The sequence below is a fragment of the Egretta garzetta genome, unplaced genomic scaffold (genome assembly GCF_000687185.1).
Source record: "Egretta garzetta isolate BGI_Z169 unplaced genomic scaffold, ASM68718v1 scaffold788, whole genome shotgun sequence".
NCBI lineage: Eukaryota > Metazoa > Chordata > Aves > Pelecaniformes > Ardeidae > Egretta > Egretta garzetta.
Window position 1 is genome coordinate 398,647 of NW_009260668.1, and position 13,665 is coordinate 412,311.

General features: G+C 38.0%; 1 protein-coding gene across 3 annotated transcripts in view; it reads right to left on the bottom strand.

Moving 5' to 3' along the window:
* The window catches only part of HERC2 (HECT and RLD domain containing E3 ubiquitin protein ligase 2), a 117,577-nt gene extending 104,322 nt beyond the window's left edge, over nt 1–13,255 (bottom strand). For all 3 annotated transcript variants that reach the window (XM_009645649.2, XM_035901074.1, XM_035901076.1), the window contains exons 1-2: nt 13,139–13,255; nt 2,240–2,354 (exon numbers count right to left, since the gene is read on the bottom strand). In XM_009645649.2, the coding sequence (XP_009643944.1) occupies nt 2,240–2,354; nt 13,139–13,210 (187 nt within the window). In that variant the 5' untranslated portion in view covers nt 13,211–13,255. The remainder of the gene's footprint in view (nt 1–2,239; nt 2,355–13,138) is intronic.
* Nucleotides 13,256–13,665: the final 410 nt, after the last annotated feature.

The following is a 13,665-nucleotide window of genomic DNA, read 5'->3' on the forward strand; positions in this document are numbered from 1 at the left end:
CTGGCTAAGGTCAACCCACCACAATACAGTACTGGAAACAACAAGTGACAGTCTTGCTTTAACAAAAACAAACGAACAAAAACAAAAAAAAAACCCACAACACACACACACAAAAAAAACCCCACACCACCATGGATATCAGAAAGCTTTCAAAAGCCTCATTGCAACTTGGACCACTAACATTATAATGTAGAATAAATGCCTTATTTCTACAGTAAGCCATCAGAATTTCTGTATTTTTAAGTAATAGTATCCTACAGCCTTTAACACTGTATACCTTTTTGTTCCTTTGAAGTCATGTGTACATACAAACATGCATCCAGCATTTAAAAAAAAAAACTTGACATCATTATTCAGAATAGGTGTCCCAAGTGTGGATGAACATGTGAAGTCACAGACTTATAATTTGCTTAGCACTTCTGATTTTTTACTTTATACTGCTCTCTACATTTTGGATCAGAACTGACAACTTGCATTTTCCTAGCTGATATTTCAATGATCCCCCTGAAAACAAAAACCAATTATACTATGACATCTGTCTATAAGCTTTCTCAGAATTGTTGAAAGCACTACAGCTCCGCAACTAACAAAAACCCCAATTCTCTCTGGCTACTTCAGTATAAAGATATTTGAAGAATAGTTTTCTGTCAAAGACCAGCACAGATACCACTCTAAAAACAATGTGTAAGTATCTGGCACAAAAAGAGGAAACTGTATCAATTTAATCTGTAAAGCGGGTATTTAATGTATTGTCTTTTTTATTATAGATGTTTGTTACCTTTTTGCTACATGAGAGCAAAGTGTGTTGAATAACACAACCATCACAATACCTCTATCACGAGCTGTCAGTGAATGGGAAAACATTTCCCACAGTTCATTTATGGGATAACCCTTCTCTTCATTGCGTCAAGTTTATGATGCGTTTTAGTAATATACATGAAACCAGCCAATCCTAAGGAAAAAAAAATATTACACTACCTCCACTCACTTCATGAGCAGATGTTGTAGTACCCTTTCTAAGAAGATCAGCTGTATTTTCCTCCAGTGCCAACAACAATATTCAAAAGGGCTAGCAGCAGGACCAAAAAAGTTTTCTAACTCTGAAACAGTTAGGAGCGTTATTCTAGTCCTTACTACAGCATGCAGCCACTCACAACCTACAAAGCTTATACTCTTGATAAAAACAATGTATAATTCACTATCCTCTTATAAACTATTTATTATAGCTTCTTTCCTACAGAAATAACTTCCTCTAGTCAAAAGGACTTCCCTCTCCCCTCCCCCCCATTTTTTAAAGACAACAAATCATGGGTACAAAAAAAACCACCCAAACATCTCTCCATAAGGAATTTAGCATTACTGGTTTCAAATATCATGTCTATCCAACAGTAGAGTTCAGGAACTAGCAGAAGCTAAAATAATCAAAGGCAGTATTTCCACCCTTCTCCTAGACAGAGACTCATTTATTTGGGGGTTACGTAAATTACTGACAGAACTTATCTGACCATTTGGTGAGTCCATTTCAGCCAGCTTAGGAAACATAAACCTTTTTCTTTTTTCACTAATTTAATTTTCTGTTCAATAAGGAGTCAAGAGAGCACCACAATTAGAAAAAGGAAAAAAGGCAAGAGCAGAATCACTCCGTTTTGGCACAGCCCATCATGAAACAAAATCCACCTCCACCAAAGTAATCTCTCTAAACAGATACATTACTCTGCCATTTGCAGGATCCGCAGTGTTTGAACTGCTCTCAAGTACACCAGGAGGCAGGAGAAAAAAAAAAAAAAAGCACTACATTCTTAGTCAGATTGTGGACAGTTATTTAGCTGACCTTTTAGTAACTTTATGAAGACGGTAAACAAAATTAGAAATAGCAGTATCAGCTTTACCCCATTCCTCAGTCTACTTCCTTTAAACAAAGGCTTCAGCTGTAAACACACCAAGCATACCAAACAAAAAGACACTGCCAAGCCTCTCTCATAATAACATGCTTAGTTATGAAGTTTAATTTCAAAAGGCTGGAACAGATTTAAGCCTTCATTTGAAGGCTTAGACCTTACCTTTCTGTATGCTTTTAAGAAATCAGTTTCAATTGTATTTAATTCAAAACATGAACACCTGCAAATTGTATAGACAGGTGACAATAAGTTCTGTGAGAGTATGAAATGTGAATTCCATTTTGATCATCACAATGAAAGAAAAAAAGAACAAAGGAAAAAAATAATATAAAAATCCATACCTTTTCTTGGAGGTAGCTCACCACTTTGTGTTAACTCTGTTCCAGGATATACAATCTCCCCATCTTTTACCATTTCATTCCACAAGCCACACAGTCCATCTCGTGTAAAAGCAAGCTGTTAAAAGTAATACATCGCATATAGTTACACACAACAATTTTCTCTCAAGCCAACTGAAGCTAATGCAAGCTAACATTTAAAATACATCAGATTTTGTATTTTGTCCCAGAAGAAAGAAAACACACCTATCACCTCACTAATATGTATGATAGGGATTTAAATGATCTTCAGGATCTCCGATTCTCTAGCTATGCTATTTTCAGACTAAAAGGACAAAACAGTAACTTTTAGGTAGGCTCAAATACAGCAAGATGAACTTTCTTTCAGTGAAAAATTCTCATCAAAAGCAAGGATTTGGTCACTTCATAACTATCCACACATTCAAGATGACATCATGCATTAATCAGCAGGGGGGTGTCCTTTTTCCCTTCAGGAGAAGCTGTCCATAGAAAGTCAAGCTGCATAAAGTCCACAAAAGGGAAGCATGAAGGAAGTCAATATTATAGTCCCCTCTCCAAACCAGCAACTGAAGAGCTGGGCACTCAACCAGAACACATGACATCAAGGCACAGATTCATAAACACATTTAACCACTTCAAACTGGTCCTGTTGTGCAAAGCATCTCTCACAGCCCTCCCTCTTCCTTCCAGCTGCTACAATGCCTCCTCTCACACCCCAGCTAACGCACGTGCATGATCATCTGCTGACCCAGGTTATGGAACCGATCAAGACTAAAACCAGCCACGCCTGGGGGAAGAGCGAGGGGCCACCTCAGCCTAGGTCAGTTCCCAACACACTATGCGTGCAACGGGACAAATACTCGCAATAGACCAAACGGCAGGACTGTGCTAGCTGGAAGTGCTCATGAAAGCACCAGCTGTAACACAAGTCTCCTAATGATTTATCAATTTGGATCTCCCTCGAAGAATCCTAATGACCAGGATAACTCATCTTCGTTCTCTCTGCTTTATAAAACGCTGCAAAACAGGTGTCAACATCCCAAGCGAATTCCATAACAACCAGGCTGTATTTTGCAACCACATGGCACACGGAAGGAGGGGAGTACATGAAACTGAAAAACAGAATACCTTTAGCATGCAAAAGTGGTGCACAGGAAACATTTAAAAAACAAAAAAATGCTGAAGGTTTATTCAGAAGCATTTTTGTGTTATGCAACTAGTATTCAAATCCAAAGTGTTTTAACTTAGTAATACAACGATGTTACACAACTGCTGTAAAATATTTACTGTTATACACAGAAGTCCACTTATACTTTCTTTTGATCTATTTCCTAAAGATATTTTAATGATTAAAGATTACAGGTTTAAGAGTCAGAACCACCAGCACGGAAGTCATTTGCTGATCTAGCTAAATCTCAGTTAACCTGAAGAATTAAAGACAAGTTGCATGTTTTGACACCACTGTAACACACTAAATTACCATATTAGTTTCTTGACTTCATATTGCATACTTCAGAAATTCACTCAAAGACATATTAATGATTGCAAAAGCTTTTCTTTCAGCATAAAATATGAGCTGACACACTATGTATTTGTCACTTGCTGTTTCCTGATCTCAGGGGGTAAGAGGGGAAAGAATCACACAGCACAAGCTAGGTATTATTCAACTTCTCTGCGATTTATCAATTGTGCAGCACCAGAATTACACTGTGACCATGCTTTACTGAAAGGTACAGTCCCTACTCTTCCGAGCTAGACAAGCTAGAGTAGAGCTTTTGCAAAGACTCTGTTTTGCTAAAAGCTTTACATTTGGCTTAATTTTTTAAAAATTGGCATAGTCTGAAGTAAAGTTGCATTTTGACAATGAAAAAAAAATAAAAAACAGCCATTCACCACTGACTGAATTTCTTGCATTGTTCTCAGTCTATAAATATTTCAAAAATAAATTGTGTTCACTGTCTCCTTTATCAATGTGCTCATATACTTTTGGGGGCCACTTAAGGAACTTATTTTACAATTTTTTTTCTTGCAAAAATAGCTAAACACAACTGTTCCACTAATTTTGGCTGATATGTGATAGAAGATTTTTTGGTTTTTATATATTCACCTGTTGAATCCTAACCTGTGCTAAGATACAAGCTTGAAAAATAGTGAATGAGGCAAGCCTCCAGATAGGTTGCATAACAAATTATGGTTTTCACAAAGTTAAGATTTTTGTCTAATAAACTGTCTTTTCATACATTTTATTTTACATTCTCAGATTACCTCGGTATGGAAAATGATTCTCACAGCCCTTAAACTTACAATCTAAAGGTCTACAGGCTTTGAATTCAAGAATCCTCATAATGCAGCATTGTTTTATTTCAGAAAACTTCCTACTTTTGCAAGCATTGCTGTAAAGTAGAATCAAGAACTGTTTTCTCCATTTTAACCTCCAGTCCTTTCAGATGGCACAAAGTTCACCCAAGTCTTTTAAGCAACTAAAAGCTGAAAAAGTAAACAAAATTTCTTCTGCCTTGCGTTTGGTGTTCAAATTCTTATCAAAGTCATTTGCTTGGTATGTTGCATGAAGATAGAGCAGCCACCAAGATCATAGGTCAGAGACAGTTCCCCCTCCTTCTCCAAATACTTCATGTGGAAACTTACACCATAAGCAGCCTTCAGATAAACAATTTTGCCTTTATTCAGGTTGTAGCTGTCCCAGTGGTATATGTGTTGGGGGAGGGGGAAAGGAGATGTGTTTGAAAGTAAAGGAACCCTGAACTTTTTTTGTAGCAATAAGCAAAGCAGCCAACTCAAAGGACAATTAAGAAACAGTATTTACAACCAATTAATCTGCCATAACTGAGGGCAACTCAGTACCAATTGTAACAAGTTCACTATTAATCTATTAGACGTTCAGCAGACATATTAAACAGTGAATTGCCACTACGATAGCCAAAAGTGAAAGAGTCGTCTGAGTTTTTAAGTGATAAATTATTCAAGCAATTTTATTTTCATGATCCCCAAATTCTAGAACCATAATAGAAGCTTCAAAACTCCCTTAAGAGAAACATTTCACTTAACCAGCAGAAATGGGGAGGTGTGGCCAATATGCCAGAGGGTCGTGCTGCCATCCAGAGGGATGTCAGGCTAGAGAAATGGGGTGACAGGAGCCTCATGAAGTTCAACAAGGAAAAGTGCAAAGTCCTGCACCTGGAGAAGAACAACCCCCAGCACCAGTACATGCTGGGAGTCACCCAGCTGGAAAGCACCTTTGCAGAAAAGAACCTGGGGGGCCTGGTGGGCACCAAGTTGAACATGAGCCACCAACATGCCCTTGCCACAAAGGCGGCAAATGGGTATCCTGGGCTGCATTCGGAGGAGCGTTGCCAGCAGATCAAGGGAGGCGAACCTTCCCCCCTACTCAGCACTGGTGAGGCCACACCTGAAGTGCTGGGTCCGGTTCTGGGCTCCCCAGTACAAGAGAGACGTGGACATACCGGAGAGAGTCCAGCAAAGGGCCACAAAGGTGATTAAGGGACTGGAACATCTCTCCTATGAGGAAAGGCTGAGAGAGCTGGGACTGGAAAAGAGAAAGCTGAGGGGGCATCTCATTAATGTATATTTTTGCATATCTGAAGGGAGGGTGCAAAGAAGAGGGAGCCAGGCTCTTTTCAGTGGTGCCCAGTGATGGGACCAGAGGTAACGGGCATAAACTGAAACACAAGAGATTCCCTCTGAACATCAGAAAACACTTTTTCACTGTGAGGGTGACCGAGCACTGGCACGGGTTGCCCAGGGAGGCTGTGGAGCCTCCATCCTCAGAGATATTCAAAAGCCATTTGGACACGGTCCTGGGCAGCTGGCTCTAAGTGGCCCTGCTTGACCAGGAGAGTTGGACCACATGACCTCCAGAGGGCCATTCCAACCTCAACCATTTGTGATTCTGTGAAACTAGCAGCTGAAGGTAACAGCAAGTCAACTGTATGGTAGAAAAGTCAAATATCTGCTTTGACTACACAATCGTGCTTTTCTTTCTTTCTACAGTGTTTTAAGACTATCTTAGCCAGCACAAGCACATATTACTTTCTTCTTTCCTCCCACCAATTCTTGCATTCAGTCATTTGCAAGGAGTCTATCAACACAACCAAGTGCTGAGACAGAAGAACTAGAACTTTGTTCAACACAAATTTGGAAAAAACCTCTCTTTGGTTTCTGTTTTCAAAAAAAAGACTCTTCTTCAAAAACATGGCTCTTCTTCCACTCAATCCTTTAAAGAAAATTCACAAAGCAATCAGAAAATTCACAAGGCAATCAATGGTGCAGTGCAAGAGAAGAAAAACAAACTTGGTGTCTTCACTGTTTCTGACATACTGAGGTTGCAAGTATAAGAGTATCTACCTGTGTTTTGTTAAGTCTGCCACTCTCTCACTAGATTGCTTGACTTATGTGGACATCTTTCCCTCTACTAATTTAATAACTTCATTTGTGAATGTTTAAAGGGATGAACTTGACAAACTCAGTAAGGTAACTAATTAAGAATAATTAAGTTTTCACTGAACTTTTGCAACTGACAACAGTGTCAGAGATGCACACTCTGTAAAAACCCCACAAGGACCCCAAGTCCCTGCTTGCCCCACCACCTACACACTGCCTTCCCAAGACTGAGACAACAGCAGCTCCATGTTCCATCACCACTACCTACTGCCTTACAACCTTGACCTGTGTTCTTAATCCTCCTACTCATTCCACCAAACCAAGTGTCATTCCCCATGCCCAAAATCTCCCTTGTTCTTCCCATGGCATCTCCCAAACAACTCTCACATAAGACCACAGCCACATATCCTCATCTCCTATGCACACCACCTTCACAAACCCCAACCCACTTCCACCGCTTGTCACACATTCTCACCCCCAGACCATGTCTTGATCTCTGCACTTGTAAGGCACGTATCTCACCAAATTTCATACTTCCCACATAGACCAAAGTCTCAACCCTGCTCACACAGCCAAAAAAGCAAGGGCCTGAGTAGACTTCAAAGTGAACTTCTACTGTGCTGTAAACTGGGAAGCCCCCACTCTAATATTTTGCTAATCTTATCTCTGCAGTTAAATTGTAATTTATTCTATCTGCTACAACACTTAATTAAATCAAAGAGATATCTAGTTTGGTTGCTGGGATATGCTGCTGCCATTCTCCAGCAGGGCTGGCAGTGAAATCGCCATCCAACCTCCCATCCTCATCAGTTCTAGAGAATAAGGCATTGTCACTAGCATTTCCTTACATTTCAGGAAAATTAAATCTGGATAAGCTTCTGAGAATTCTCAAAGCACCACTGCGATTTTGGCTTTAATAATTTATTTTAAGAATAATCAGCAGCTGCGATTTTATTCTGAAGTCAACTATTTAAGTCAGACAAAGATTACTCATGTTCTTGGTGCGGTTTCATAAACTTCCCTGCAGAAAGCATAGAAACCTCTGTAGAAGTTAACTCGAGCTCAAGAAAAATGAAGCCAGGAAAAGAAAATGACACAAAAGGACAAGGATTGATTCACGTAGTATTCCTGATTACATAACTGCACTGGAAATTCAAGAAAAGTGACTTCATAATCACAAAATGTCAATAGGGATTTACAATATAAGGTACTTAAATAGTCTTCACCTCAGAATTGCCAGCGGGTGGGGGGAGAATCTGTTCTTCCGTTCAGTTACTTCTGCATTAGCCATTGGCTGTATTTTAAAGACTACATTAAAACACATTTTTCTTTAACACATTTTTCTTTAGAAATAGATTAAAAAAACCTTTTTGAGCCCAGTAATGGTAAAGAGAATCACAGAACACTAAGTCCTTTCCCAAGTGTCTCTGTTGTTTTCGCTTTTTTTTAATCCATTCAATTTGTGCTTCCTTTTTGATTGTCGTCTTCTTCAGGATTTTGTCCTAGCCTCCTTCCTTCCCTGCTGAAGCATGCCCTGAAACTATAGCTGCTTATCATACCTGTGCAAAGCACAATGAAACATCATTAGATCTAACCAAACTGCTCTAAAGCTCTGATAGTAAAGACAGAAAAGTTCAGCAGCCTCACATTACTGCAGCAGATCCAGGGTTATAAACTACAAATGTCCCCATAATAAGTCTACTGGTCTTCCATTTGTTGCAAAAGTTTATTAACAGTTAATGGTCATACGCAAGGAAAAACTATGCCATTCCCTCCAACTTAAAAGAGACATTCTCTAACTTTCCCCATTTGCAGAACAGTGGTCCTGTTTGACCCCAAATATTTACATAAACATTACATTTAAATTCTCCACCCAATCATTCCACATATGGTCCTCACCCCTCCCTCTGGAAATCACTTATTTTGGAGGGACAGCATTACTTCATTTTTTAAATAATTAAAAAAATCCCTACTGCAAACTTCACTTCCTTTAAAAATGTAGTTCTCATTTGCAGTTTGCTATAACAACTTCCACATAAGCCCTTCATTTTTTTGATTAGAAAACCAAAACTAAGAAGAAAATCAACAGGAAATCAACAAAATAGAGAACGCAACTTTCACTAACTTCTTGCTTTTAATAGTCAGGACATCATTTATTCACATTATCTTCTCACAAGCAAAGACACCTATCTAGATGCTGGAAGAGTGGGATTTTCATGAAAATCAAAATGCCAAGTGTAACTTTGAAGGGAAGGTAAAAACATTTCAAACCAATGACTCTTACAGGTGGCTGTTTCATTTTAAAAAGCTCACTCTAATCTCTGTGGCAAAAGATGATGACAGGGATAGCCTGCCAACCACAAACTCAATGAAAACTGATAAAACGCATCATATTCCTCCTGTAGACAGCTCTTGCACTTTGACTGTTGCCTAAAGTTTTTTTCCACACTACAAGAAAATTAAAGATTTTCACCTCTAACCCCTGCTATTAGCACAATAGTTCTCCACAGGATCCAGAATAAGCAGGCTAATTAAACACCATTTGAACACACCTCATTAGCTGACAGCAATTCTATTTTTTCATTATTCAGCCATCACTACTTAAGGTTCTCTGCATAAAACTCTAAATTAGTAGTACAGTACATCTATTTAATCAGAACTATTTTAAGCACAGTTTGATTCAGCAAACTGGGTATCTAGGCTTAAGTAAACAATCATAATCTTCCCTTCCGTTTGTGTATTTTTTATACTTTCCTTTTAAAAAAAAAAGATGCTTTACTCAGAAACAGCCATCAAAACACAATGTCCCATTACACACAGATTTTACTATAAATGTGATGGTTTCTACTAGTAATAGACATAAATAGGTAGGTGCTTTTAAATTTATTAATTCAAATCTAAAAAAAATAATTGGAGATTTAAGTGATACACTGACCTTTCTAGAAACTACATGAAATGTGACCCATGAAAAAGTGGCCTGTACTAAAATCCACCTGTTTTGTAACTTCACAGGATTATTTTACTAATAGTGATGTTATACACATATTATTGATATATGTAATATGAGAACATATTACCTATTGTACTACTGATGTTACCTCATATTGATCTGAACTATCCTAATTTTCAGTTGCTATAACAGTTTGTGTTTTTTCAGACAATATAGAATATCTTAATTTTGCTCCACCACCAGGAAATTTAGATTTTTAATAGAACAGATGTTTCTAATCAGTTCAAAATTATACTAGCAGCTATAAATCATACAATAATAGGTCAATAATTACAAAGTTTGTAAAAAGACATCGAATAGTTATGGGGTGCACTTGGGTCTTTGTAGAGCATTTTGGCTTCCTATAATAATATTGATTAGTTTCATATGAATGAATATACTGCCAAAATATAGTTCCATTAACATTTCACACCAGTTAATCCTGCATGCTAGAGGCTCACTGCTATTACAAAAGGGCTTCTGTCTTATATATTATCTTAAGAATAGTAATAATACGCTACATTCACGCTGGCTTTGTCTCTTAAAAGTAACACCCCAAAACTGAACAAGAACATTTAAATTTGGCCTAGATGTCAGCTGGAACAGTGATGAGTGCAGGTGATTAAACACAATCCACGTGTTATTCTTTTCTTATTATATTAATACCACTATATTATAGACTTATTAATGCACAGTGTATTATAATACTGTGTTTTATATTATTAATGCAACATCGTCTTGAGCTAAAGCAAAAAAGAATCAGATTATTTTCAGAGACATTTCACTAGCTTAATACACAGTAACTGCCACAGCCATTGAGTCTAAAGAGCAAAAACTCTCTGGCAACAGTGACAAGAAAGAAAGAAAGAAAAAAAAAAAAAAAGGCAAGCTACGCTCCCCAAATTTTGCAACAGCAAAGAACTTCATTTAGAAACAAAAAAAGTTAGTTTTAAAGACTAATCTGTTTCTGTATGTGTCCTAAGGTGAGAATTTCCCAGTATAATTCTGTTTCTCCACGGGACTTCCACCTACCCCCTCTTGGACTGCTGTACAATGAAAAGTTAAAAATCTAACCGCAAAGTGAAGAGTTTCAGGGTCTAATTCCAAACAATAATTTGCAGAGCTTAATTAATTCACACAAATTAGTGTGTTTTTCTTCAAGTCTCTCCCAAATATTATGCCCATCTTTTCCATTCCTGTTGACAGTCTCTTGAACACCAATAAGGCCCTTCTATAGTCAGCCGGTAAAAACATACACAGGAGGAAATTAGCATATACAGTAGACACAGAACTTAAAGGATTAAGAGGCAGGATTTATACCTATACAGAAATTTCACACACAGCTAGGTCATGCTAGTCAACCAGTAGCTAAAATAGCCAATCATGCACTAGAAAAACTCCCCAGAGCCCAAAACCCCTTTACCTGACAGAATACATCTGCCATTTAATACATTAAAAGGACCGATTCAAGATTCACACACACATTTTTTAAAATATTGAACATATACATCCAGACAGAGTTCTGTGATGAGGACCTGTGTAATACCAAAAACAGTTCACCTAATAAGAAAATTACATTATACCCAGGAGGCCTGGCTAGTCTTCAGATTCCAGAGAAGTAATGTTTGTGTCCAGCAGATCACAAATGATTACTGTTCTCTTATTTCATTAATCTCATTATTTTGACTACAGCATGACTGGAAGAAAACAAAGGGAGTACCCTGACAATTAAAGTCCTATTTGTTCTTACTCATAAAGAACTCTTATTTAGGGGACAGCTTGTTCACAGAAATTTGTTACAAATTAAGGTTTTTATTATTAAAATAAATTATTACAACACATTCACTACACAACAGTCTCATAAAAGACAAAGATTTTGTTACATTTAGACACAATCAGCTGAAAATAATCCTTAAAATTTGGATGGCAACTCTCCTGTCAAAAGTTTACATAAATGGAAAAAAAGGGATATAGAAAACAGGCACTACAAATGAAAGGAAAAGTCTGACAAATCACATGAACAGTCACATTTTTCACCCCACATAATACAGAAGAAAAAACAGGCAATGCATACTCAGCAGCTGTTACAAAGATTGCCACTTTTTCAGCTAAAATTTTCATCTATTCTACAGTCACTGAAGCAACATATTTGTAATCTAGAAGCCAGATTCCAAGGAACACAAAAATATTTCTATATTTCTTAATATGCTTATTGTCAATTTGTTTTCTACTACATTTGTTTACCACATTAGCCAAAACATCTAACTTTAGATCAAAACTTTTACTTCAGTAAGAGTAAAACATGAAAATAGAAATAATCTAGCCAAATCAAGAGCAAGCCCTATCATTTCATAGCATTTACATACAAGACCTAGTAAGTAATGTAACCTCTAAGGCTGTATCTGTCACTTCTGATTCCTATATAGCTTATTTGATGCAAAATATTGGAGAAAGGCTGCTTTTGAGTCACAACTGCATGGGGAAAACCCCTTGTCTAACCACAAGAACAGCTGAACTCAACCATTTAGATGATCAGCATGTAATTTTTGTGAAGTCACTCAGGATGCAGTTTTTAAAATTTTTTTATTATTCCTTTGTTACAGATTATTAATAATAACAACACTGGCTGGCCCATCTTAACAGAAATTTCAGTTTTGAGCAGGAACTTGGAAAGGTTTCTCAAAGTAAGGTACATATATGCATGTATCTGGAGGGAAGGAAAAAGACAGCCAGGATAAAGACTTACTCTACCTACCCATTTCATCTGAAACAAACATAACTGACCCAAACAACTCTGTTTCTCTGTATTTTCCACTTAATTTTCAAGCCTGAATTGGGAAAACATGATAGTTTCCTCATCCCTGTATCACACACTTTGATAACAGATCATCTTCCAAGATGAAAGAAAGCTTTCACCAAATGCCAGCACATTTCAACAAAGACCAGTTCCATTTCAACCACATATATTTGACAAAAAGTTAAATCCCTTCAAAAAGGACAAAATTTAAAGAAAGTCTACACCCATCATACAAACAACTACAGTAAATGCTAATCTGAATTCTTCAAAATATAAATTAGTTTTCCATCACCTTTCGCTTCAGTTCTCTTGTGCATTAAAGTTGCTAGCCCATATGCAGGCAAGAAGATTACCAAGAGCCTAAATGAAGAATTTATAGTTCTAGCAGTAATGCTACGCACTCAGCTATGCACTTTGACAGTCTGCAAAGATAGCGTGTAGTCCAGCTTGTTTCTAAGCAGAAGGGACTGGACTGATAATACAGATCTATTTGCAGCTCAAGATGAGTTAAGTGTTTCTTCAAGATCAGTTTTAAATCAGCATACTCAAAAAAAAACCCTATAGGTCTATCTCAAGAGCAATGCTGCAGTCTTCTGTTTGTCAGCTATTTAGACTAAAAGCATCCTTGATCAGCACCTGAAAGGTCACGATGCAATACAACTATCTAACTCCTTACCTGTAAGTCTGTCTTCAACCATTTGGAGTCAAACCTAGCTTGAGCAGCCAGACAAAAAGATTCAGAAGACATGGTTCCTTCTCCAGCCTTCTCTCCAGGCTGGCTGAGCAGCCCAACCTGCCACAGAATGAGGAAAAATAACAATCTAGCAAATGAAATAAACCACAGAAGGTTATTTTTACTGAGACTAGGATGGCTTCCACTTGATCCTTAAAAATGTATCGTTAATAAGGACCTCCCTCGTTCACATCCCCCAAAATTGCACAGGGAGAGCAAGGCGTGTGAAGAACACTATCTGAACCCCCAACACCCCCACCTCCCTTTCCTACACCATCCGTGCAAGGAAGCCTCCCCTTCTGCTGCACCGAGCTACACCAGAGGCCTAACGCTGCCCCTCAGACCCATAAGTGGTGCATGAAATAAATAATTGATCGCAGATTACGCAAGCCGCAGGCCAACATAAAGCGATTATCAGGGCCACCCGCACACCCTCCTCCCCGTCGCCCCCCGGCGGCAGCCGAGGCCCG